Source organism: Medicago sativa, chromosome 3 (assembly GCF_051527215.1).
Source record: "Medicago sativa cultivar Bolivia chromosome 3, Bolivia_mono, whole genome shotgun sequence".
NCBI lineage: Eukaryota > Viridiplantae > Streptophyta > Magnoliopsida > Fabales > Fabaceae > Medicago > Medicago sativa.
In genome coordinates this window covers 86,960,577-86,986,682 of record NC_140751.1, presented here as the reverse complement: position 1 = coordinate 86,986,682, position 26,106 = coordinate 86,960,577, and the positions used below count along the sequence as shown (strand labels likewise).

Genomic DNA, 26,106 nt, shown 5'->3' with positions numbered 1-26,106 from the left:
ATTCATAAGAAGTAGGAAATTACATTACTTGACCATGAGATTATTTTGGTACAAATCTAAATGCATTCTACTTTGATTTCCTATTTATTTCCTTTGTGGCCTTCATGTGTATTGAGTTGGAGTTCTTAGAATCATAGAGAAAAATATTAGAAATAAACACTTGAAACAACTAAGAAATTTCTTAATTTCTTAAACAACATCATATTCATATAAGAGAATAAACTGAGCAATACAAATGAAAGAGGATAAGTATAGATAATTACATAACCTAACCATATGGTCAATTTAACAGGAACAACCAATACCTTCTCATCAATTAGCATATTAGAGAAATCATCCACAAAGGGATGCGTACCTTTGTTTTTAACTACTCGCAGCCTGTGAAAGTAAAGATTATACAATAAGATTAGAACACTTGAATAACATGGTTAAAAAAAACGTAGAAAATAGCTTACTTTGTGTCATTGACATCAACAACAAACCTGGTGGTAAAGCCAAAAGATCAGGAGGAAAATGATCAAATGCAACATATAATGAGTAAAAAAGGAATATGAGAGATTAGTGTTGGTTATATACGTGAAAGGGAAATAAGGGAATTAAAATATGAGAGATTCGTGTTGATTATATACGTGAAAGGGAAATAAGGGAATTAAGATGATTTAAAGCCTAACATTTTTTTAGGTTTTACGTGGAGGAATGTAAAGGGACACATCCTATAGTGATGGTATAAAAATAAAAGGAGTTACAATAATTAATTGTTATTTTTTTTGGTACAAACAATAATTAATTGTTATTTACATATGAATGGAAATGTAACCGACCGTTTATTTTTTTTTTTATTTTTTTAAATGAATGAGTTAGTACTACTTGTAGATGAATACATCGTACAAAAAAAACAGTCAGATGTAGTTGAAAGATGTAAGAATAGATAGTGGAAAGTTATAAAGCTCAAATGGTGAGTTACATAATAAATATAAGAATTAATATATGTAAATGGAAATATTTAGTAAATAGATGAGTTACAAAATCATGTGGACCAATAACAACAAAGCATCTTTGGCAAAAACAGCCATGTAGTTGAAAGATGTAAGAATAGATAGTGGAAAGTTACAAAGCTCAAATGGTGAGTTACAAAATCATGTGGACCAATAACAACAAAGCATCTTTGGCACCAAAGAGTAGTAGAATTAGGGTTGGCAATTTTTCTTAACATTGTTATTAGTATTAGAAATAAGTTAGATTGGGATAATTTCCAGACAATGTTTCTCGATAAATACCTTTTAGAAAGTCTCAAAATTCAAAAATAACAAGCAAGGATGATAGAATAGAATATTTGCCATAATTAGTTTTGATATGATTTCCCTGTAATTATGCTCTAACATAATTAGATAGTTGACCTACACTTGTATATGTACATCTGATTCAGTAATGAGAAAGAGGACCATTTTCATTATCTTACATGGTATCAGAGCTAAAATTAACCCAAAAGCTTACCGCAGTGTTGCCACTTTGATTCGCCAGAGTAATCCTCTTCCTGCTTTCTATCAGGCTCGCTCCATGCTCACTTTAGAAGAAGCCGGTATGGCTAAAATGGCAAACACAGGTTCTCATGCTGCCATGCACACCACTCAGCCGAAACTTACTGAAGACACCTCTCAGCGTGGCAACCGCCGCCCCGGTAACCGTTCTCGCTCCCGTGGCAACCAGGGTCGTGGAGGGGGACGTGGTAACCGCAGTGCACCTCAGTCTGGAGCTCCCAACGCCCAATCACCTTGGTCCGCTCCTCTTTGGCAACAGCAACAGCAGTACCCAACCTGGCAACCATGGGGTTGGACTCCACCACCATGGGCTATGCCACCGTGTCCGTATCCCACCTCTCAGTGGACACGCCCTGTTGGTCCTCCTAAGCAGCCAGGCATTCTAGGACAGCGTCCTCAGGTGTATGCAGCATCTACCTCATCTCAGATACCGACAGACATTGAGACAGCAATGCACACCATGTCACTCCAGACTCCTGACAATCAGTGGTACATGGATACTGGTGCAACATCTCACACGGCCGCATCACAAGGTAATCTCTCGTCTTATCTTCCTGTAAGTAATTCAAATCAGAAAGTTATTGTTGGCAATGGTCATGGAATTCCAATTCACGGCACCGGACACACACAAATAACCACATCTCACCAACCCCTTCACCTTAACCATGTCCTGCATGCCCCAAAAATTATTAAAAATTTAATTTCTGTGAGACGACTCACCACTGACAACAATGTTTCTATTTCTTTTGACCCTTTTGGTTTTACTGTCTCTGATTTTCAGACGGGGATCACCCTTCTCAGATGTGATAGTCGTGGAGATCTTTATCCAGTTACCAGTCCTTTCAGTTTTGCCGGTCTCACATCCAGTCTTTGGCATAGTCGTCTTGGTCATCCTGGCGTGTCTGTTTTGAATTCCCTTCGCAAAAATAAGTTCATATGTTGTGAACCTTTTAATTCTTCTGTTGTTTGTGACTCTTGTGTTTTAGGCAAACAGGTTAAATTGCCATTTTTTGATTCTCAAACTATGACGTTGATGCCTTTTGACATTTTACATAGTGATTTATGGACGTCTCCAATTTTAAGTTCTGCTGGTCATAAATATTATGTCTTATTTTTAGATGATTTTACAAATTTCTTGTGGACTTTTCCTATTAGCAGAAAATCTCATGTGTTTGAAACGTTCAAGTCACTTACTCAACTCATTCAAACCCAATTTTTGCAAAAAGTCAAAACTTTTCAATGTGACAATGGCGGCGAATATAATAATGAGCTTTTTAAAAAATATTGCACTGATCATGGCCTTATTTTTCGTTTCTCTTGTCCCCACACATCCTCACAAAATGGGAAAGCGGAGCGCAAAATAAGAACCATTAATAATATGATACGCACTATGCTAGCTCATTCTTATGTTCCCCTGTCATTTTGGCATCATGCTCTTCACATGGCAACTTATCTGTTAAACATACTCCCATGTAAAACACTTAAAAATCAGTCACCAACACAACTCTTATATCACCGTGATCCCACTTACACACATCTAAGAGCTTTTGGTTGTCTATGTTATCCCTTATTCCCGTCACCCACCATTCATAAATTACAACCCCGCTCTACTCCGTGTGTCTTCTTGGGTTATCCCTCGAATCATAGAGGTTACAAGTGTTATGATTTGTCAAACAGAAAATTAATAATTTCAAGGCATGTTATCTTTGATGAAACTCAATTTCCCTTCACCAAGATGCATTCCCCCTCGCCGAACTCTTATCAATTCCTAGATAATGACCCACACCCTTACCTTATACATCAGTGGCAACATCAAATATTACCACCTGTAACACACAACCAATCAACACCAACAACTAAAATTGATCAACCAATCTCATCAATAAACCAACAGTCCCCATATACTGCCTCTCCGACTAGCTCGTCCACTACACCTTCCTCTCTCCCACCATCACCAATCCAACCGCATCCACCTCCATGTACACGAACCATCACTACCCGTAGCATGAAAGGCATTGTAAAACCCCGCAAGATTTTTAACTTATCAATCTCTCACTCCGATCACACCATCTCTCCCATACCTAAAAACCCCAAACTAGCCTTATCCGATCCGAATTGGAAATCCGCAATGCAATCTGAATTTGATGCTCTTACTAGAAATAAGACGTGGGATTTAGTTCCTCGTCCTTGTGATGCTAATCTTATTCGATGTATGTGGATTTTTAGACATAAGAAAAATTCTGATGGCTCATTTGAGCGATATAAGGCTCGTCTTGTAGGTGATGGCAGGTCACAGGTTGCAGGTGTGGATTGTGATGAGACTTTCAGCCCCGTGGTTAAACCTGCTACCATCAGAACAGTGCTCACCATTGCTCTTTCCAAATCTTGGCCCATTCATCAACTGGATGTCCAGAATGCCTTTTTGCATGGTGATCTTAACGAAACTGTTTACATGCATCAGCCATTGGGTTTCCGTGATTTTCATCATCCAGATTATGTGTGTCGTTTGAAGAAGTCACTTTATGGTCTCAAGCAAGCGCCCAGAGCATGGTACCAACGCTTTGCTGACTATGTATTCACCATTGGTTTCCAACATAGCACATCAGACCACTCTCTCTTCATATATCGACAACAGTCTGACATGGCCTACATTCTTCTTTATGTGGATGACATCATACTTGTCACCTCTACTCATGCTCTTCGCAAAACAATTATGTCACTTTTAGCATCTGAATTCGCGATGAAGGACCTGGGACCCCTGAGTTATTTTTTGGGGATTGCTGTTTCTCGTCATCCTGGTGGCCTTTTTCTTAGTCAAAGTACCTATGCTTCTGAGATCATCGAGCGTGCTGGCATGACATCTTGCAAACCGTCTGCCACACCTGTCGACACCAAGCAAAAACTCAGTACCTCCTCTGGCACACCGTATGAGGATCCTTCTTTATATCGCAGTCTTGCAGGAGCCTTACAGTACCTCACATTTACTAGACCTGATATCTCCTATGCAGTTCAACAAATTTGTCTTCACATGCATGCACCCAGCACGGAACACATGATTGCTCTTAAGCGCATTCTTCGTTATGTACAAGGTACCATACACCTTGGTTTACATTTATCACCATCCCCCATTACTAAGCTGATCTCCTACACTGACGCTGATTGGGGTGGATGTCCTGACACTAGACGTTCCACATCCGGGTACTGTGTTTTTCTCGGTGACAATCTTATCTCTTGGTCTTCCAAAAGGCAACCTACTCTCTCCCGTTCTAGTGCTGAAGCTGAATATAGAGGTGTTGCGAATGTTGTCTCTGAATCATGTTGGATCCGCAACCTTCTTCTTGAGCTCCATTTTCCCATTCCTCATGCCACTCTGGTATATTGTGACAATGTTAGTGCCATTTATCTATCTGGTAATCCTGTGCAGCATCAGCGTACCAAACATATTGAGATGGACATTCATTTTGTTCGGGAAAAAGTAGCTCGTGGTCAGGCACGCGTACTTCATGTTCCCTTCAGACATCAGATTGCAGACATCTTCACCAAAGGACTCCCTCGTATTCTTTTTGATGACTTTCGGACCAGTCTAAGCGTCCGTGAACCTCCCGCTTCGACTGCGGGGGTGTGATAGAATAGAATATTTGCCATAATTAGTTTTGATATGATTTCCCTGTAATTATGCTCTAACATAATTAGATAGTTGACCTACACTTGTATATGTACATCTGATTCAGTAATGAGAAAGAGGACCATTTTCATTATCTTACAAAGGATAAGAGAAAGGCTATAGGAGCAAAACATCATTAATGTCTTTAGGAATGTTAAATGATAATTGTATGATTAAGAAACCTTAAGCCCTCATAAGATTAGAGATAAGAAGATGGATGTGTGGACATTCGTACCAGTTATGACTATGCGGTCAAAACATAGAGATTAAGAGAAGAAATAATTAGTAGTGATGTTCAATGGTTGTAGATTTGTAGATAAAAAATAAGTATTTAGAGTCATCGTATCCGTGTAGATTCATGTGATGCTAAAACCTTCCAATAACTTATAGTTTTGAGTATAGAAAGAGGTTGATTGTACAAGAAATTACCCAATCATTAAATAGAGAAACAGTATTAGAAAGATAGTATCCTTGGGATTATATTTCATTAACTATTCTTCTAAAGCATCTGCTTGACCGAATATATCGTAATGTCTCAATTATACCTTCACCAATTGTTCACCATACCAAACGATAACGTGAGACATATCATATCTATTAATTTCTGATACCTCGCTCAGTTAATCAATATGTTAACATCAAGTTCCTATAGTGGGTTGTGATTGTAAACCTAACCCGATGTCTCACAACTAGCATCTAAAAATGAATCTATTACATGTACCTTAGATAAAATTAAAAAATCTATGTCCAACATTTTCTAAATCAAACAATCAATTTTAGAGTTTAACATCAGAAAAAATTAAGTACAGAAATAAACTCATCAAAAGTAATGAAACAAAAATTATATATAATCAACCAGATCAGGTTTCTACATCAGAATCATAGTAATTGCACTTAATCCCAAATGATAACCCTACAATACATAATGAGATGAAAAGGGATTTGATATTAAAGACGACTTTGACATTCACCACCTTCCTCTCTCTCTCTGGTTTTTTCCTCACCCTCTCCTTCTCTCATAGAGTTTTGTTCCAAAGTAAAATGAATTGAATGCTGAAAATGAACCTCAGGCCCCTTATTTATAGATTTTAGAAAAGTGGGAATTCTCTAAGTGAATTGACGTTTCTTCAACTGGAGGGAAATGCCAACTCATCCTTCTGGTCAAACGTTGCCGTGAATCTCTAACGAATTGATATTCACTTAGCGAATCAGCTCTCATGAATTTTTTGATCTTTTTGTTTTCACTCGCTTTGTACTTGCTACTCCTCGCTTAGCGATTTGTTTTGCCCTGAAACTTCAATCTTTTCGACTTAACTCGCTTCCAACTTGCTTAGTGAACTGCCTTGAACTCATAATCTTTGATTTATCCAATCCATGTATCTTTATGAGTTATGAAAATAACCCTACAAAATGTATGGAATTAGGTCAAAGCATCTATATTGGCTTTCAAAAGCTAGTTTACTGATATTTACAATAATTTTATGAATTTTCCTTTAGATTACTTGTAAAACAAGTCGATAAGTACCAATAAAATATGTGTAAAAGTATGGCACTTATCAATGTTCAATTTGAATTACTAGGTTAAAAGTTAATCATCTACGTAGAATGTTAGAATAGGTTGATGAGACAGTACTGTGGATTATGCATTTAGGTAGAGATTTCTGGAGAGTAATGAAACTACTAGATTGTAATTAAACATCTAGGCATAAAATGCTATGATTAATAAAAGTTACTGGTTATGCATTGTGGGACTAGGCAGTGTGAACTGTGAAGTATTTTATTGCAGGGTAGATTAGTTAAGCTAAGACATTCCTCCAAGCACATCGGAATACCTTAGATGTCAGTTACATTATAGGCAGGTAAATGGGACGCTACTTGCAAGCTTGTATATAGCAACTACGTTGATGGTACATATCACGTTGAATTACCCACATCTGAGTGATTTTGCAGACGCATCAAGGAGTTTTGCTCATGATAGTTAATTAAGTTAATATGCGAGTTAGTGTATGTTACGATAGTAATAAGTGAATTGCTGTTAAACCGAAAGGGCAGATTCGATCTAATCTATGATCTAAAGTAAATTCACTTAAAGGGATATGTCTTGTGCTCAAATTGGTCATCCTATTCAAATATGTCAAAATTTGTCACAGTATTTTTGCTATAAATTTTTGTACACATTCTTCTTGTATAATATAAGCTGGATTTACATATTAATCTGGACTACAAAGCTTGCACATTTTATGTATGTATATAATAACTATAAGCAAGCCTCCTATCCTATGGCATTATAACCATAAATACCTTAGGTAGAGTAATCTAACTACATCTAATTCCTCTAATCTCTATAAGTAATATTACTGAATGTGAACTTTGAACTTGCTGCAGTAAACAAAAGATGCAGTTACACATAGATATCTATCTCTACCGAATGATCTCAGATTGGATGCTCTTGATTGCGCAATAACAAAAGCAGTTTAAAATTATCCCGGCAATTAATTTGAGATTGAACGGTTGAAATAGATAACCTTGGGACGCAGTTATTGCACCAAATCCAAATCCGAACATTCTACCTAGATGGGAAGAAGCTCATACATATTGGGGGACGAACCTTTAACAAAGCGAGAATGGATGAAGGAAGAATCCACAATCCATCTCCACAAATCAAACCAGAAGCAACTGCAGGAATCATCAAACCAGCTTCCTTTTTGTTCAGCATATGCCATGCAAACACAATCAAACTGCCTACACACATATCAATGGCAAAGTAGCCACCAACTAAAAAAGGCACAGCCATAGCCATTGGAAGTGGAACCCATCTCCCAATTTTTTTGGGGCCAAGATCTCTTACCAAATTAGCTACTATAGCAAATGCAAAAAATCCACAACACAATTGCAAGCAATGATCTGGAAGAGCAGAAAAGCCTTCCACACCCAAAATTGCCATGTTTCTATATATAATAGCATATGGAGCCTTGTAAATACCATCTGGATTTCCAACATCAAAAGCCTTGTAAAAAAGGAAGAATGTGATAGGAGCAACAACACATCCTATTGCTGTTCCAATTGCTTGGCTTACAAGCATCGAACGTGGCGAAGTCAGAGTGAGATGGCCAGTCTTCAAATCATGCATCAAATCAGACGAAATTGAAACAATAGATTTAATCAAACCACACCCTACAAGTCCAGCAACTACACCATCACTTTTTCCAGCTAAGGCGGCAAGCACAAAGAGAGCTACTTTCCCGTAGTTATAGGCCATGTTCATATCGGTTAATCCAGCACCATAAGCATTGCAGAAGCCGAGCGAGGGTGCAAAAATATACGCAAAAAGGACAAAATACCACTTCACCTGAGGGAACATCAATGGGATTACAACGATTGAGACGATGGAAAACAAAATGTACCCTGTACATGCCAACCATATAGGAATGTTTTCTCTTGCAAACATTTCGTTTCGTCTGAGATCATCAAGAGGCAACGGTTTCTGGTTACTGGAGACTGCAGTGACAAAGAAATATTAGATTTTACAGGCAAATATGAGACTCAATGTGAACAGTATGTTTAGAATCTGAATGAAATCCTCAAGGACAGGAAAAATTATAAGTGATCATTTACTTACATGTATTAAGATCCTTCTTTTTCATGTTGGCATGGATATTTGTGGCAGTGAAATAGAGAACTTTGATAAAATTGTAAAGCCCATCACCAAGAATCAAGGCAATGGAAATAAAAACCTGTAGCAAGGATACAATTTGATAAGATCTAAAAGCAAATACTATAGATTCGATAAGGTCTAAGTTTAGCTAAAACTGAAGGACCTTATAACCATTGAGACTCCTCATGCTACTTTCTGGTATACTAGCAGGGAACCATTCTCCTTTTAGTCCCTTGATTAAAGGCCACATGATGCCCCAAGAAACCACAGCACCAAGAAGTAATGATAAATTAACAAGATGAGAACAAATCATTCCTGCTCCAACATAAGTCATACTGAAATCGAAGTAAAATCTGCGAAATTAAAGTGCTTTAATCAGTAACAATTGGATAATTGTTCCATAGTCGACAACTTTTACAACTAGTTGTAGAACAAAAAACAAAGGAATACACACGAGTTTTTCCATGCTTGCAATCCAAAAGTAGGAAATTGAACAAATCCACAATTATCTCCACCGGTGAAGAACCACTGAAAGAATGCCCAAACAAAACTTGCCGAGAAGAATTTCACGAATCCATGAACCTGCTTCCTGGGAAAGAAGTTGAACTAGTTTGAGCTCCTAAAAAATTCATTAAATTAAACACTCCAAAAAAAGTTAAAAAGAAAAGGCAAAGGAAGTACATACTTGGCCATCACATCTCCTTTAGGAGTATGGAATCCATTAATAAGAACAGCAGTAGCAGTTCCACTGGGATAAGTTAATTTGTAGTCTATTATCATGATCTGTTAAACAACACAAATTTCATCATCAACACCATTCAAGTCAAATTGGGGAAGGGAAATTTTTTATTATTTAAAGTGATACTAAGAATCATTCTACAACCATGCTAAAAGGATTTAAACTTCTTCCCTTGAGATAACAAGATTAAACTCTTAAGACTAAACTGACACCTTATACACCAATTCTTTAGCAACATTTGAATAAGCAATTGCATTTGATGAATCTAGTGCGAAATCATGAAATTCATTCAATACAATACTAAAATGAAATATTACTACCTTTCTAATGGGGACCAAAGCTAAAAGTCCAACAAAACTGGTCACAAATAGAAATGCTGTCATCCAACCAATTGCAGGCTCCTTGGTACTACCAGGAGTATTCCCTGGTGTATCAATCCCTGCTTGCTCATAAGTCCTCCTATTCAACCCCAATAAGTAAGATCCAAAACCACCTACAATTATCACACAAGTTCACTTCAACAAATCACAAACACACACAAACTTTATGTTACACCAAATATCTATTTGGATTGGATTAATTGAGCTTATTTATCGGCATAAGCACTTGTGAGGCTGTTTGGGAGAGCTTACATAAGCACTTCAGCTTATTTCCATAAGCTCACTCTCTGGGATAGTTAATGAAAACAATTTACAACTTACATGAAACCAATTTGACTTTATTTTATCTCTTGCTATAGAAATGGCTTATACATAAGCATTTAATTAATCTATTTATCCAAAAAGGGTCCAATTCAATGTCTGTAAGCTGCTTTCAGCTTACTTCTATAAACTCTCCACAAGATAACTTATGAAAATAGCTTATAGCTTATATGAAAACAGTTTGACTTTATTTGATCGTTTGTTATAGAAATAACTTATACAAAAGCACTAGATTAATTTGTTTTTCCAAACAGGACCCAATACAAGGTAAAATGATTAGAATAGAATCATAGAGCAAGAGAAATGCAGTCACTAACCTCCTACAGCGATGCTATAGCAAGCTACTGCACAAGTTTGAATGATGGTATTCTCTTGTCTAGTGAATGGAGCTGAAACAATATTAGCTTTTGAAAGAATCTTAGTCCAACTTCGAATAAACACGAAACCAAGTAGAGCAGCAGAAACATTGAGATTAGGGACTAATCCAGTAGTGAGATTGAGTTTCATCACAATCACACTATAAATTATTCCAATTATAAGACTAGCTATTAGTCCTCTAACTGTTATTTGTTTCCTCCATGGTGCTATTCTATTCAACTCTTCATCCAAAGCCACTTGACCCTCTTCAATGTGATGATGATTCTCAATCTCTCTTTCTTCTTCATTGCTTCTAGGATCCATTGGATTCACAGATTCCTCCACTGTGATTGAACCAATCATCGATGTTAGACAAAAAAAGTTTAAGAGAAATGGGAAAAAGAATTAATATTCAATGTTGATGGCTTAAACTAAAACTCTTTGACCATGTGTTTAAAAACCATTGAGATGGAAGAGAGGTAATAAATAATCATTAAAGCAAATCTGAAAGATAGGTGTGCGGTTGTGTCAGAATTAGTATTATTCTGACATAAGCTTTTATTAGAATCTGATTCTTCAAAGTATTAGAAAATTTGTGACATGTAATGTAAAATCAGAATATACGATCCACAAATGAACACATATCTTACCTTCAATTATTGTTTTGACAGTAGAACGTTGAATGTTTGGGACAAGGGCTTGAAATAATGAAATGCAATGTAGAATTCTCAACTGGGTGTGAAAAGATTAAGGTAACAATAACATGGTCTAATTTAGAAGTTGTAGACCCTGAGCACATGAATTTATATTTGGCATGGCTAGAGGAAGACAAAATAAAGTCCACTCCCTCCTCTCACCATAGCTTGCATGTAGTACAACGTAGTACTACAATAAAAAGAAGTTTCCTTAAATTTTCATGTTTATTGTACTACAACTTTGTTTTAGTGGTAAAAAACCTACTTTCCAGATAAGCTTAAGATCATGGGCATATTTGTTGGGCTGAAAATAATTGTGAAATCAAAATAGTCTACCATTGACTCATACACAGGGATTTTAAGGTGGTTGGAATAAAAAAACAAGGGTCACCCTTGAAAAAAAAACAAAGGGTCTACTCACAACGACTTATTATAGTGGAGATCAAAAGAGTTAAAGAATGAAGTGATAAAGAGTCTAGCTAACGATTAATCTCTAGCCGACGAAATAAACTAACAATAATAACATTTGAAAATGGTTTATTTAGAACTGTTGGCTTGTTATTGTGTGTAAGTTTTTACTATGTTGGTGAGTAGCGTGTGGCATAAACATGGGAAGATGAAAGGTCAACCACTCCACCAGTAACCAAAGAATTATAATAGGATGCGGCGGGACCAGGTTGTGTGGTGGGCCCTACACCATTTTTTCTATTGGATTCTCCACAGCTAACCACCGTTCGATTTTCAATCACTCCTTTCATATCCAAGACAAGATTGGACGTGCGTAATAGTCAAGCAACAACAAGAGACACCATTCACACAAAATTGCACATATAACATTTATTTCAGCCAAAAATGAATATGGATTTTCATGTATATAATCTACAACTTGTTCTTATTAATTTGAGAAAAAAAACAATACTAATTGCTTTCTGAGGAAAGAAAAAAACAATAGCAGTAACTTTTTTGTAACAAAAATAGATGTTATGAACTTTAATCTAATTTCCTTTCCCAGTTTGCTAATATGTCCTGTTGTGGCCGTTGCTTTCAGCTTTGGCCGATATTTCTTCGCGGCTTTCTTGTCTCGTTTCGCTTCAAGTACTCGTTACTCCAATGATAGGCTAACCCAATATATTATGAATAAATCAAGTTAATTTTATATAATATTTAAATTATATATATAATTTTTTTTGTTAACTTTCATGCTGATGAACCCTAGTATATGAAATTCGGTCATAAGGTATGTATAGTCTGATAAAAAATTTGTTTCACCTAAAATTTGAACTCACTCCTTCAGAACAAGTTGTTCTTTGGTGGAGCTCATTAATCATTTGAGCTCAAACATTTATTTTTTAAATAACTTGAACGAGCTTAGTGCTTGTTTGTTCGGCGGTGAGTGACCGTGCACATTCAAAGCCATCTCACCGTGGTTTTGAGAAGCTAGCTTATGTAGCTTTTTGCCTACTGTGTCTTCTCAGTTTTGTGAGTTCTGAAACACATGCTTGATAATTTAGTTATATTATTTAAAATACTTTGACGACTCTTTGATAATTTAAAATATAATTGTAAATAAATCAAGTTAATATTATATTGTTTAAATACATTGATGACTCTTTTATAGTTTAAAATTATTTGTAAGTGAATCATTTTAATTTTATATCTCGAAATATTAAACACTAATCAAAAGTAATCATAATACAAACTATATATTTTGTATAATTTAAATTCTATTTTGTGATTTCATTTGGCCTTCAACAAATATATTTTTTAGAGTTAATCGTACTCACCTCCTCTAAGTTTTAACTAAATAACACACACTCTAGTTTTAAAAACACTTGTTACCCCTCTAAGCTAACATCCGTCTGTTTTAACATGAGATTTTAATGAGTTTTTTTTCCTGGGTTTGTCTAACATGTTTAATTACACAAGTTAGTTAATTGGGTGGGGTGTGATAGAAAAGAATGGGGTATAGGTAGAAGCTTTATTGAGGCCCAACTATTTTGATCAAGTAGCAAAGCCCAACGAAACTCTATCGTCATCATCATCAAACTAACACTAACTCCTCCTCCAAGCATGGAGATTCGTTTTCTTCTCGGTAGAAGAGAACGGTTCTGCGGCAGAGAGAATTGAAAATAAATAAAACAAAGAAAGAATGTCGAATTCACCAGAATCAGAATCGAAGTTTGTAACTGATTTGATTTTATTAGCGGCGAGCGCGGCATTCAGTTGCTTAATATTGTACACCGGTTATTCATATCTTGACCCGAACCGTCAATCATCCAAGAAAGCTCTTGAACACAAGAAAGCAATTGCAAATCGTCTTGGTCGTCCCCTCATTAAAACAAACCAATACGAAGATGTAATAGCTGGTGATGTTATAAATCCTGACCACATCGATGTTGAGTTCGACAGTATCGGAGGATTGGAAGCTATTAAAGAAGCTTTGTTTGAGCTTGTTATTCTTCCTTTAAAACGATCAGAATTGTTTGCCCATGGAAAACTATTGGGTCCTCAAAAGGGTGTCTTGTTGTATGGACCACCTGGTACTGGCAAAACCATGCTTGCTAAAGCTATTGCTAAGGAGTGTGGAGCGGCTTTCATTAATGTTAGGATGTCCAATCTCATGAGTATGTGGTTCGGCGATGCAACTAAGCTTGGTAAGTCTGCGCTATTTCTGAATGATGATTCTTATGTGCAATCTTTTGAGTGTTTGAATTCCAGTGAATGTGCATCATTAATATTTATAAGTTACCCCCAAAATCTTGCAAATTGATTAAAGGACTCACAATGATTTTGGTATATTCTGTATTTATCAGAATCTTCTGTATTTTTGCTTTGATGTATCTATGGCCCTGGCCAATATTAACCTTTTCTGCTATAAAACCGGCTACCTTTTTGAACGACAAGACAAACTGCTGTTGATGAATGTTCTCTAGACAATCTATTTAAATTCAATATCTTGTGAGAGAATATGTAGCCAATATGTTGCTGTGTGTCTAATGGTCACGGCCTCACAGGTGCACGTCGTGGAATAAGCCTCTTGTAAATGTAATATAACTTATAGAAGTCTGCCTACAATAGATCCGTAATGGTTCAGAACCTTTCCTAGATCCCACCACAGTGGAATTTCGTAGGTTGCCTTTTTTATCATTGAGGTTGCTGTTTTTTGCTTTCAGTTTCCGACTGAACTCCCTGCAGGTTTGTTTGACGCGCATGCAATTTATATTGCTTACAATAGATTCATTCTGTTTGATAGATAAGGCCATCTGTTTATCTAATGGCAATGTGTTGTTCTGATAATGATAGTGACCTTTATATTGGGAAACAAGTTTATAACATATGAATATCCCTCCCTCGATCGATTTATGGGCATTTGAAAAACTTTTTAGCTGCTAAGACTGATATTGGAACTGGTTTCTAGGATGAGGCTAAAATATTATAAACAACTCCAGTTTTGGAATTAGTAAAAGGGTTTCTGTTTATGTTTATGCTGTTTGAGTTTTTTTGTCCCTGTATGTTCCTCGTTCAGGAGTGTATCTGTATAGCGATGGCTGCCCTTGTTGGTTCTCTAATTATTGTTGATTAGCAAAATGTGTGGTTATTTGGTTGAAGGCTAGAAGCTGTTTGTGCGCACATAGGTCAAATTCTTCATTAGAATATTTAACGAGGGCATCCTGGCATACATAACTATGCTTCATTTATCAAACCCTAATATAATTGTATCTAATCTTTCATGCGATCAATGTTATTCATTTTGAACGTGGTTTTGGCCTATCGTTAATATTATGTTTTTCTTATGCAGTGTCTGCCATATTTAGCTTGGCTTATAAGCTTCAGCCTGCTATCATATTCATTGATGAAGTAGACAGTTTTTTGGGTCAACGTCGTTCATCAGAACACGAGGCTTCGCTAAATATGAAAACTGAGTTCATGGCTCTATGGGATGGGTTCAGCACCGACCGTAAGTTCTAAAGTAGTTGACACTTAATTTTCATCCATGGCATAAATTTTCAAAATATGAGGATTTTCCTAGCAACGTCTACTACTTTAAATATTTTTTCTTTTGGTTTCCGTGTAGAGAATGCTCGAGTTATGGTACTTGCAGCAACTAATCGCCCTTCAGAACTTGATGAAGCGATACTTCGGCGTTTTCCTCAAGCCTTTGAAGTTGGAATTCCAGACCAGAAAGAGAGGGTTGAGATATTGAAGGTTATCTTAAAGGGCGAGAGGGTTGAAGATAACATAGACTTCAATTATATAGCTGGTTTATGCAAGGGTTACACAGGTTCAGATCTATTTGATCTTTGCAAGAAGGCTGCATATTTTCCTATTAGAGAACTGCTGGATGACGAGAAGAAAGGGAAACAATCTCAAGTTAGTATATGTGTCATTATCTTTGACTTTCTTCTCTGCTATAATTTAAAATTTTCACAATAGTGAATAATATGCTGTGCACAGCTGTTGGCTGACTTGACTGGACTGCATTTCTACATCTGTTTCAGTTTCTGTTGTCTAGAAGAGAAAACTAAAGGCTTAATTGCACTTTTGCCCCCCTAAGTTTTAGATTTGTGCGATTTTGGCCCCCCAAGTTTAGCCCCTTTATGATTTTGTAGCCCCTCACGTGTTTTTCCCTAATTTTGAGCTGATACGGCAAATTTTAATGACATGGAAGCTTGCTATGTTTGCCATAGTGGATATTATCATTTTTATTTTTTTTTTATAAAAAAAAACTGGTAAAATTGGAGAGCTCACATGCCTTTCCCTTCAGTTCTGCATTTGCTTGTTTCCCGAATTGTTTAAAAGTGAAATCTTGCACTTCAAATAGCCTTTCCCTTCACTTCAAAATTAGGGAAAAGCATGTGAGGGGCTACAAAATCATGAAGGGAAAGCCACGCGAGCAGAATGTTGTGCTGGATGTGTGGCGAGACTTGACGGGATACAGTTTCATATAGTCTTGTACTCTTGTTAACTGGCGTGCCTTTGGTGATCGAAATTACTGAGCCGTGTTATTTTATTTTTATGTTTCAGGAACCTAGACCTTTGTCGCAGTTTGATTTAGAGAATGCCCTTTCAACTTCACGGACGACGGCTGTTGCAAGCGAGTACGGCGTGTCATCATCAAGACGAACGTTTTCTGGTGAGTCAGTTGATTATCAGGGTCAAGCTGCAATCAATGAATTCTCTAAGCTTATGGTTTCTTATATGCTTAACCTCCAACAAGATTCCCAGGATTCTTAAGCATTTGAATTTTTCTAGAGCATTTTTATACTTTCGTTTAGCTTAGTCCGGATTGCAACAGCGATTACTTTGTTAGTTTTACTAGTTTTAGAACATTTATTATTTATTATATTTATTTATATATGTTGTTTACAAAAGTGCCAAGGTTGGCTGTTGCATTTTGTTTAGTATATTTGATGCATCAATTCTTCTTGTAGCTCTTCTAGTTCCATACATGCCATACTTTATTTCTTCTGATTACTGTTGGGGTAATGCATATATATATATATATGATGCAGTCAAATGACATAAAACTGAATAATATAAATTTCCACCGGGCCTCGGTTGTTAAGTGGACACCCGTCATTTATAGAGCTGAATCACGCATTCTGCTCTGTTCTGTTAAAGATTTGTGATAGAGGAAAACATAGTATAATCTGGAATCAACTCTAAAGAACACTTATTTTTGGTCCTGGTGATGCTAATACAACCAAAAGTTCATCTACATTGCTGTATTATATAATTTGGTGCAAAATAAGTGGTTTAATTGGGGATCTAACACTGAAATGCCTAACAACTTTAACAGATTAAGCTAATATTCACCAAGGCAATGCAGTTATCAAGTTGCCAACATCCATCAATGGTTGAGACCTGGGGGGGAATAACTGGTATTGGAGTGGATGCGGCATGGTTAATCTCTCCAAATTCATATCTTTTGATAACTTAAATATTTCACACAGATTAAAAAAATCATTTAATTGATGTATATATGTATGATCCAACCATTTTGTTTTTCAATTGAAACAAAAATAGGTCATCCAAATCCATACAATTTGTTTGTTTAAAAAGTTGTATTTTCAATCACTTTTTACGCTTTAGTGTATTTGAAATTATACCATTTGGTACTGAAAAGTAAGAAGTCGTAAACAAGTATTGGGACATTGTTTGTAGAGATAAAAGGCATGGTCGCTTAGGCTTGAGGAAGATGCACACTGTTAATATATCCTATATATGATGCGGACCCAAGGTTTTGCGTAAAAAATACAAATGTGGTGTTGACGTGATTCCGAAAGTCGATAAAGATAAAGAAGGGAGCAATTTTTGGCGAGGTATATGCTCAACTTGGGACGAGTTCTTAAAGTTTACAACCTGGAGACTTTGGAATGATAGATGGATCCCCTCATGATCTTCATATCTTATATGGAGAGAGAGCCAAGTGCCTATGCACGAAGCTAATAGATCATTTGCCAATTATGTTGATGCTGTAGGGAATAGGAGACTTCGGGATATAAAGAATTGGCTGCCTCATCATGTAACATAAATGATCAGTAATTTGTTGCCTCCTTGTCCATCAAGTGGTGATAATTGCTTAGCTTGGAGGATGAATAACGATGGTTCCTTCTCCTTTTCTTCCGTGCTTATGAATCTCTTGAGAAGAATAATGTTCATAAGTGCATCGTATTATCAATCTTATTTGGAAGTAGACGAGTCCTTATAGAATTCAATGTTTGTTATGGAAACTTAGTCATGCCTCTCTCCTAACTAATGAGAAGCGTTGTTGGAGGAAAATGGCTAATATTGATATGTGTCCATTATGTCAAAACGGTGTTGAGGACCATATGCATGCATTTCGTGATTATAGAGTGGTGAAAGAATTTTTGAAGTTGTTGAACCCTCATATCACGACTCATTTCTTTGATATCTCGGATTGGTAAGATTGGTTGATGGTTAACATCCTACACGAAGGTTGTTGTGATGTTCAGCGTGGTTTGAGTTATTTTGTGTGGGTTCTAGATAATATTTGGTGGAGGCGTAATGAAGTTGTGTTTCGGTCCGAGATAGTGGATAATTCAAAACTAGTTCACAAAGTTTGAAGAGTTTTCTCTAGTATTGAAACTACTTTGAATCATGATAAGGTTTTGCAAGATAGGCAAAATGATTTGGACCCTATAAGCATATAGGAGTTTCTTAAAAGAGGGTTTGTAGCATTAAACACATATGGAGTGGTCACGAGAGCAGAGAACTTGGCATCGTGTGACGACATCCTTCGAGATGATGATATAAGCTTTATATATGGTTTTGCTGCAAAAATTACTCCATGTTCTGTTCTAAAAGTTGAACTTTGGGGGATTTTACACTAATTGAAGATTGTTTAGAGCAGAGGTTTTAAGAATATCAAAGTGTACGCAAAGTCGCAAACTCGGAGATTGTGATTAAATTGATGCATGAGGTATTCATTAATACCCATACTCATATGACTCTTGTAGAGAATATTCGTAACATTTACGATGAATTATACTCGTATGACTCATATAGAGAATATTCGTAACATTTACGGTGAATTAGGAATCATCGCTTTAACCCATGTTTATAGGGAAGTCAATCAGGTTGTATACGGTCTCACCAAATATGGGTTGAGTTTGACTCTAATTTTGAAAGTGTTTTGTTGGCGGATGTCACTTTTACTGTTTTTTTGAGAGGTTTCAGGTTTTTTCTGTAAGCCATATCCCGTTTTATTAAAAAAATGAAGAGGAACTATGTGTTCAAATCCTCAATATACTGCGAATATCATATAATTTTTTTTTTAGTTGAACAATATCATATAGTTTTTGTCAAAAAAATAAATAATACTATCATATAGTTGAACAACCACATGTGATATGGAATAGAACGACAAAAATTGTCTGAGAAATTAAAAGTTTTTTTTGAGGGAAAAAAAACTTTTAATTTTAATTTCTTAGACAATGTTTGTCGTTCTAAGAAATTAAAAGTTAAAACTCTAACATACTTACTGTACCTCCTTAATTATAACTTGTCAACTCTGTCCTCGTGAGTTTAGCTCAGTTGGTAGGGACAATGCATAATATATGCAAGGTCGGGGTTCAAACCCCCGACCACCATAAAAAAATAACTTGTAAACTCTCATTCAAATTTTTAGATGTATTTTTTTAAAAAAAAAAATATAACCCTAATTAATTTACTTAAAATATGAAAAGTTAACATTGAACACATCACATATAGAGAACAATTTAGTATTTAATATCTTTAAATAAAATAAACACATTAATTGCACTGTCAATTTTTTTTTAATATATGTGAAATTTGCATAAAAGACCTATATTGTTGGTGTAGGGTCAACTAATGGTTGCAAGAAGTTCTTTAGGAAAAAAAAGTTTTCAAGAAGTTAACAATAAGAAAATTTGTAGTGTTTCATAACATTCTTTAGGAGTATTTTTGTAAAAAAAAACATTATGTATTAGAATACATAATGCTATTGACCATGTGATAATACAAAAAATAATGCTAGTCCCTTGAGAAGTCATTTGGTTGCAGACTTGATCTTGTGCCTTGAACCTGTGCATACATCGGTTTAATGTACAATCCATTTAAAGTTGGATCGAAAGATAAGTAAAACATGACAAAAAATTGTTTCATCCAAAATTTAAACTTAGGTTGTCGCGGACAGTTCATCCTTTGATAGAAGTCATATTCTTGAGAATTTTTTTACTCACAATTTTTTAGCAGGTTTAGATGGTTTGTTTTTTACTATCCTCACCCGATCCCTTGCTTTTGTACGAAAATAAAAGCCCTGTCCAATATATTTTGATGGAGCAGCCCACCTCAGAAACTTACGCGAAAGGACGAAATCTATCGTCATCCGCAAGTATTGATTGAATATTAGATTCTTAACTTTTCAAGAAACATCCCTCGATTTTCGCAGACCACAAATTCGGTGGTTGGATACTTAACAAGAAAAACCAACTTTAACTTCAAATTTCGATTGTTCTTTCGTTCGTTCGTTCAAAGGACATGGGAGGTTTTTCAGATACGAAGGTTTTACAAGACCTGTTGTTATACGCGGCTAGGGCGGCGCTAAGTTACTGGGTATTGGTCACGGGTCTCCGTTATCTCGACCCGAACCGTGAATCATCGAAGAAGGCTCTTGAACAGAAGAAAGAGATTGCTAAACGTCTTGGTCGTCCTCTTATTCAAACCAATTCCTATGAGGTACCCATTTTTTAATACTTTTTTCATTTTAATTTTTGAACCAATTTTCAATTGTTGGTGATAATTCTGTGTTGTCCTGCCTAAGACTAGCATAATTTATTAGGGATGAGAGCATAGGTTGGTTTCGGGCTGAAAATTGTCAAACGGATGAAAACTGCAGCACTAATTTCGGGCTGAAATGTGTTACTACATATAGTTGCATAGAGCAACACAAGGTTGAAGAAATAAATGAATAAAATTGTAATAAAAAAAAAAACATTTTTGCCCAATCTTTGTGCGCGTGAGGGGTTCCTTTTTCTAGCTTATATATAGGGCCATGTTCCGTATTAGTTTTCAAAGGCTATACCAAGCATAAAACTATCATATGCGGGACCTGGAGTTTTTGCATAAAACCATTCTATGCTAACTTATCTCCAATATTACTTTTCCTTTTATTTAAGTGATTTAATTTGCGCTCTTTACTGTATACAGGATGTAATAGCCTGTGATGTTATAAATCCTGACCACATCGATGTAGAATTTGACTCTATTGGGGGTCTTGACACAATTAAACAAACTTTGTTTGAGCTTGTTATTCTACCCCTGCAACGACCAGACTTGTTTTCGCATGGCAAACTTCTTGGACCACAAAAGGGGGTTCTGTTGTATGGACCTCCTGGCACTGGGAAAACCATGCTCGCAAAAGCTATTGCCAAGGAGTCTGGAGCAGTTTTCATTAATGTGAGGATATCAAACCTGATGAGCAAATGGTTTGGGGATGCCCAAAAGCTTGGTAAGTGTGTTGCATTCATATTGTAGCATATTTTAATTGTCCTTTTGAGCTTAGCTCAGTTGGTAGGGACAATGCATAATATATGCAAGGTCCGGGGCTCAAACCCTGGCCACCACCAAAAAAAATATTTTGATCATGAATTAAATTTTTGCTAATACATATGGATGTTTTTATTTTCTTAGTTCAGTAATTAGAACACTTATATTTTTCATAAAAGGCATGTCTACATGCAAAGATCCATAAAATTGTCGATGCTTTCTATGCGAGTGTATAAAAGCTTGGCATGCCAACTATTGTAATCACACTGTATAACTTCTCTGTTGCTATATTAGTTGAATGTGTGTTGCAATCTTGTTTCACTCACTGTTACGAGTGGTATCACTTGCAGTTGTAAGGTTAATTATGTCTACATTTGATAATATATGATTAGAGCTGTTCCAACGACCAACATAGTTTCTTTTGCTGAGAAGGGAATTTTTGTTCAACAGAAATTATAGTACAAATCAAATACCATTTAGCCCAGTGGTAAAGGCACAATATATTTTGTATGGGACAGAGTGTTGGGATGTAAAGAACCAACACGAAAATAAATCAAGCATAGCAGAGATAAGAATACTGTGCTTAAGTGGTACTCATAGTAGGAGAGTTGGGGTAGCACTCACCGTAAAAAAGAGGGTGGAAACTAGGCTTAGGTTGTTTGAGCTTGTAGAGAGAAGAGTTGTAGATTATATAGTAAGAAGAGTAGATCAGATGGAGGATAATCACATCCCTAGAGACAAAGGAAGACCAATAAAAACTTAAGAGAAACTTATTAAGATTGATCTAGGGATTAATGAGTTAGATAGAAATATTATATATGATAGAACATTATGGCGTCGTTTGATTCATGTAGCCGACCCCACATACTGTGATAAGGCTTGGTTCTTGTTGTAGAAATTATAGTACAAGTTTAATCTTTATTTTTGAATGTACGACAAGCTAATTTGCCTTGAGATTGGTTTATTGATTACCTTAAAAGGGCAAACACTCCTCAGGCTTTCCGTTCTGCAACAAACTCATTGCTCTATTCACTCAATGATATCCCTCTCCCCCTGTGTCCTATTTATGCTTGTAAACCTCTTTAATTAACTAACGAACCTAACATTAAGAGAATGACATCATAAAAACACCTTTTTTTTTTTTTTTACATTACCGCCCACCTCAAAATCAACCTAGCCCTCATAGCTCTAAAAGCTGGAAGATATAAACATTTTTGTCTTGATTATGATGTACGTTACTGTAGGAATATGGCTGCAAATATTCTTCATATTCCATTTGCTTGGGCTTGATCTGCTGTGTATGTCCTAAGCAAAGGTTATAGTAGAACTTTCCGTTTGATCTTTTTCTTTAATATTGTAACTGTGGTCAATTTGGGTTTGGCTCATTAGCCATTAGGCCGAGAGAAACAGACCCAACATATAAAAACCCACATCCAGGCTCCATTTGTTGTTCTTCATTGAAACCCAATATTTCTTGTGAGATTCTGTTGTAGCCTGGGGGAGAGAGATGCATGAAAAAAGATCAGAGAGAGATGTGCGAACAGCTCGCACAGGCAAAAACCCAAAGATGAGAGAGAGAGAGAGAGCTAAGAAATCCTGTTAACCTTTTTCACGATCACGATCGTGAATCAAGATTGTAAGAAGGCACCCGTCCACTAACTGCCGGTGAGTTGACCGCAATACCCGTGACCCAAAAAATCTCTGCCATCACATGCTACTTCATCTATGCTTGACCACACTAGGGTTAACCACAATGTTACATGTGACATTCAGGCACACAACCACAGATATAAAAAAAATAGCTAGTATTCTTAACAAATGATGTAGGACTAAGAGTAAAGTACAAAGATCTCAAATCGACTATGCAGAAAAGCATTTGTCACCTGGTGGGATTTTAATAACACCAGGTTGCCTTGCTTTGTCTTGTGAAATAATATGTAGGTATACGATGTGACTGATCATTGAACTTGTTTGTTTAGCTTCCAATTCCTAATTGTATTTCCAATAGTTTTGTTTTCTGTGCATGTAATTTATGTTGTTGAGTCTCTCTCTCTCTCTCTCTCTCCCCCTTTTGTGATTGGCTATTGTGGTCAGGGATCTAGGGTTCCTATTTTTATTGGCTAATAAAATGGACGTCATATTAGGGTTGGTTCTAGTGGCTTAGTTCAGTTTTAAAAAAGTGGTTCAGTTCAAAACTATATAAAATGGTTCAGTTTTTTAAACTATTTGAACACCCTTATCGAGTGCTGGTGTTCTTTTAAACTGAACTTTGAAGTGAAGTCATTCTTTAAATCAAACTCTCAGTCTGCTTGATGGATAAGGCCATCTGTTCATCTAATGGTGATCTGTTGTTTTCAGATGGATAACAACCTTACATTGGGAAAATGAGCTTATAGCAAAACAACATCATTTGAAAATTGAAATAGAAGGGAATTCCGCTTCTTCCATCCATCTATTTAAGGCCATTTGACAAAATTTCTAGCGTTAAATGTAAATTCATTCCGAATGCACTATTTCTGAAAGAAGTTATTATTGGAACTGGTTTTTGAAATAAGGTTAAAATATAGCAAGCAATTCCAGTTTAGAAAGAGTAAAAGGTCTCCCTTATTGTTTTTTTCTGGTTGAGTTTTTCATCGTTGCAAGATCCTTCTTGAGGAGTGTATATATGCTTAGTGATGGCCACTCCTGTATTGGTTCTATAACAACAGTAGATTAGCAAATGTGTGGTTATTTCTTTGAAGGCTTGAAGCTGTTCGGCTGCATATAGGCCAAGTGCTTATTATAGCAGTTAATAAGGGCAACCTGGCATACCTAACTATGTTTCATTTATCAAATCCCGACTGATTATACAATATAAGTTTGTGTATAATTTTTTATTTTGTATGTGATCAAATTATTTTCTGTTGCTTTTTTCTGCGTGTTCTTTGTTTAGGTCTATCACTAATATTTGTCTGTTCTGCAGTGGCTGCCGTATTTAGCTTGGCTCATAAACTTCAGCCATCCATTATATTCATCGATGAAGTAGACAGTTTTTTGGGTCAGCGTCGTTCATCAGATCATGAGGCTGTGTTAAACATGAAAACTGAGTTCATGGCTCTATGGGATGGATTCGCCACCGATCGTAAGTTTTTAAGTAGTTGTCGTTAAATTTTCATTTGCTGCGTAAATTTTCAAAACAAGTGACAGTTTTGACATATTTAGTTTCAGACTGTTGCTTTATGTTATTTTTTTGTTGTTGTGTAGAGAGTGCTCGGGTTATGGTACTTGCAGCAACTAATCGCCCTTCAGAACTTGATGAAGCAATACTTCGGCGACTTCCTCAAGCCTTTGAAATTGGATATCCAGACCGGAAAGAGAGGGCTGATATATTGAAGGTTATCTTAAAGGGCGAGAAGGTTGAAGATAACATAGATTTCAGTTATATAGCTGGTTTATGCAAGGGTTACACTGGTTCAGATCTATTTGATCTTTGCAAGAAGGCCGCATATTTTCCTATTAGAGAAATACTGCATAATGAGAAGAAAGGGGAACAGTCCTGTGTTAGTATATTTTTCATTTTCTTCTACTTTATTCTCTGCCATGTTTTTTGAATTTTCCCAGAAGTGAAAATATGCTGTTTACAATATTCAATTTCTGTTAACTAGAACAGAACAAATTAATTGAGTATGTTTGTTTTATTTGATACTAGTATGCACCCAAAGTTATATTTGTCTGATTAAAGCATCTCATGTTAATGAGAGCAATTAATGTGAAAGATCAATTTGTGATGACGTGGATAGTCATTTAGTTGTTTTTTCATATCATGAGCGGTGGAGATGAAAATTACTGAGCTATTTTATTGATTTTTCACATTTCAGGAACCTAGACCTTTGTCGCAGGCAGATTTGGAGAAGGCCCTTTCTACTTCGCGGAAGACATCGGTTGCTGCAAATGAATACAGTAGAATGACATCAAGAACGTCGTTTCATGGCGAGTCAGGTGATTCTCAGGTTGAAGCTGCAATCAGGGAATTATCTAAGATTATGGGGGTTTCTCACATCCAAGTAGATGCTCAGGATTAAAATTGAGTTTCTTTAGAATGTGTCGTTTAGCATAGCCCAGATTGCAACCGCAATTACTTCCTTGGTTATTCTAGTTCCCAAACTTGTATTATTATACACTATTTATATGAGTGCCAGAGTTGCCTTTAGCTCAGAATTTCATGCATCAATCATCTTGTATCACATAACATACCATGTATACTAGACTTTATTTATGATTATGCATCAATTTTCTATGTCATTTTATAATACATCCTAATATGTGTAAATGATGGGATAATATATGAGAGCTGCTTCTGTCTCCCCACCTATTATAAAAGTCCACCTAGTACTGAAGTACCGTTCCAGATGGTTAGAAAGCACAATTTTTCACAATTGTTTAAACCTCTGGATGGATGGATGAATCCGTACAGAATTGTGTTTTTCGCCTGTCCGGAAGGCTACAACGGTTCTTGCCTAGGCCTTGACAGTTAAGCGGACTCAAAGTCAAGGGTATATATAGTAATTGTGAAAGAAACATATGCTAAAAATCTGAAATTTCCGAAGAAAACTTAACTTTGATAATATTGATACTAACATGACCAAAAGTTTATAATGCATTGCTGTATTATGCATGATTTAAATCATGAGTGGTATAATTGGATCTAACACAGAATTGCCAACCAACCTATGATTCACTAAGATG

The 26,106-nt window shown here is 36.1% G+C and overlaps 4 protein-coding genes across 6 annotated transcripts; 3 read left to right on the top strand and 1 right to left on the bottom strand.

The window, feature by feature from the left end:
- The first annotated feature begins 1,428 nt into the window (after positions 1-1,428).
- Positions 1,429-2,455, top strand: LOC146941405 (uncharacterized). Its single transcript, XM_085749952.1, has 2 exons — positions 1,429-2,071; positions 2,320-2,455. Exons 1-2 carry the CDS (start codon positions 1,429-1,431, stop codon positions 2,343-2,345), a joined length of 669 nt encoding a protein of 222 aa, XP_085606078.1. The 3' UTR covers positions 2,346-2,455.
- Positions 2,456-7,354: 4,899 nt separating this feature from the next.
- On the bottom strand, positions 7,355-11,429 carry YSL3 (YELLOW STRIPE like 3). 2 transcript variants are annotated; one of them, XM_085755169.1, is made up of 8 exons: positions 11,305-11,429; positions 10,615-10,998; positions 9,917-10,089; positions 9,543-9,640; positions 9,312-9,446; positions 9,021-9,210; positions 8,822-8,936; positions 7,355-8,700 (listed from the first exon to the last, which is right to left on the bottom strand). In XM_085755169.1, the coding sequence occupies exons 2-8, from the start codon at positions 10,976-10,978 to the stop codon at positions 7,769-7,771; spliced, it is 2,007 nt and encodes a 668-aa protein (XP_085611295.1). In that variant the 5' UTR covers positions 10,979-10,998; positions 11,305-11,429; the 3' UTR covers positions 7,355-7,768. The 2 variants fall into 2 exon arrangements, with proteins under 2 accessions (XP_085611295.1, XP_085611294.1); XM_085755168.1 differs by lacking the exon at positions 11,305-11,429 and having other exon boundaries at positions 10,615-11,109.
- A 1,990-nt stretch (positions 11,430-13,419) lies between these two features.
- LOC146941403 (uncharacterized) lies at positions 13,420-17,475 on the top strand. 2 transcript variants are annotated; one of them, XM_085755167.1, is made up of 5 exons: positions 13,420-14,003; positions 15,149-15,307; positions 15,425-15,720; positions 16,375-16,483; positions 17,150-17,475. In XM_085755167.1, exons 1-5 carry the CDS (start codon positions 13,499-13,501, stop codon positions 17,152-17,154), a joined length of 1,074 nt encoding a protein of 357 aa, XP_085611293.1. In that variant the 5' UTR covers positions 13,420-13,498; the 3' UTR covers positions 17,155-17,475. The 2 variants fall into 2 exon arrangements, with proteins under 2 accessions (XP_085611293.1, XP_085611292.1); XM_085755166.1 differs by lacking the exon at positions 17,150-17,475 and having other exon boundaries at positions 16,375-16,780.
- Positions 17,476-20,259: 2,784 nt separating this feature from the next.
- LOC146941402 (uncharacterized) lies at positions 20,260-25,662 on the top strand. The gene is made up of 5 exons (XM_085755165.1): positions 20,260-20,571; positions 21,043-21,343; positions 24,344-24,502; positions 24,625-24,920; positions 25,239-25,662. Exons 1-5 carry the CDS (start codon positions 20,374-20,376, stop codon positions 25,440-25,442), a joined length of 1,158 nt encoding a protein of 385 aa, XP_085611291.1. The 5' UTR covers positions 20,260-20,373; the 3' UTR covers positions 25,443-25,662.
- The last annotated feature ends 444 nt before the right edge of the window (positions 25,663-26,106 follow it).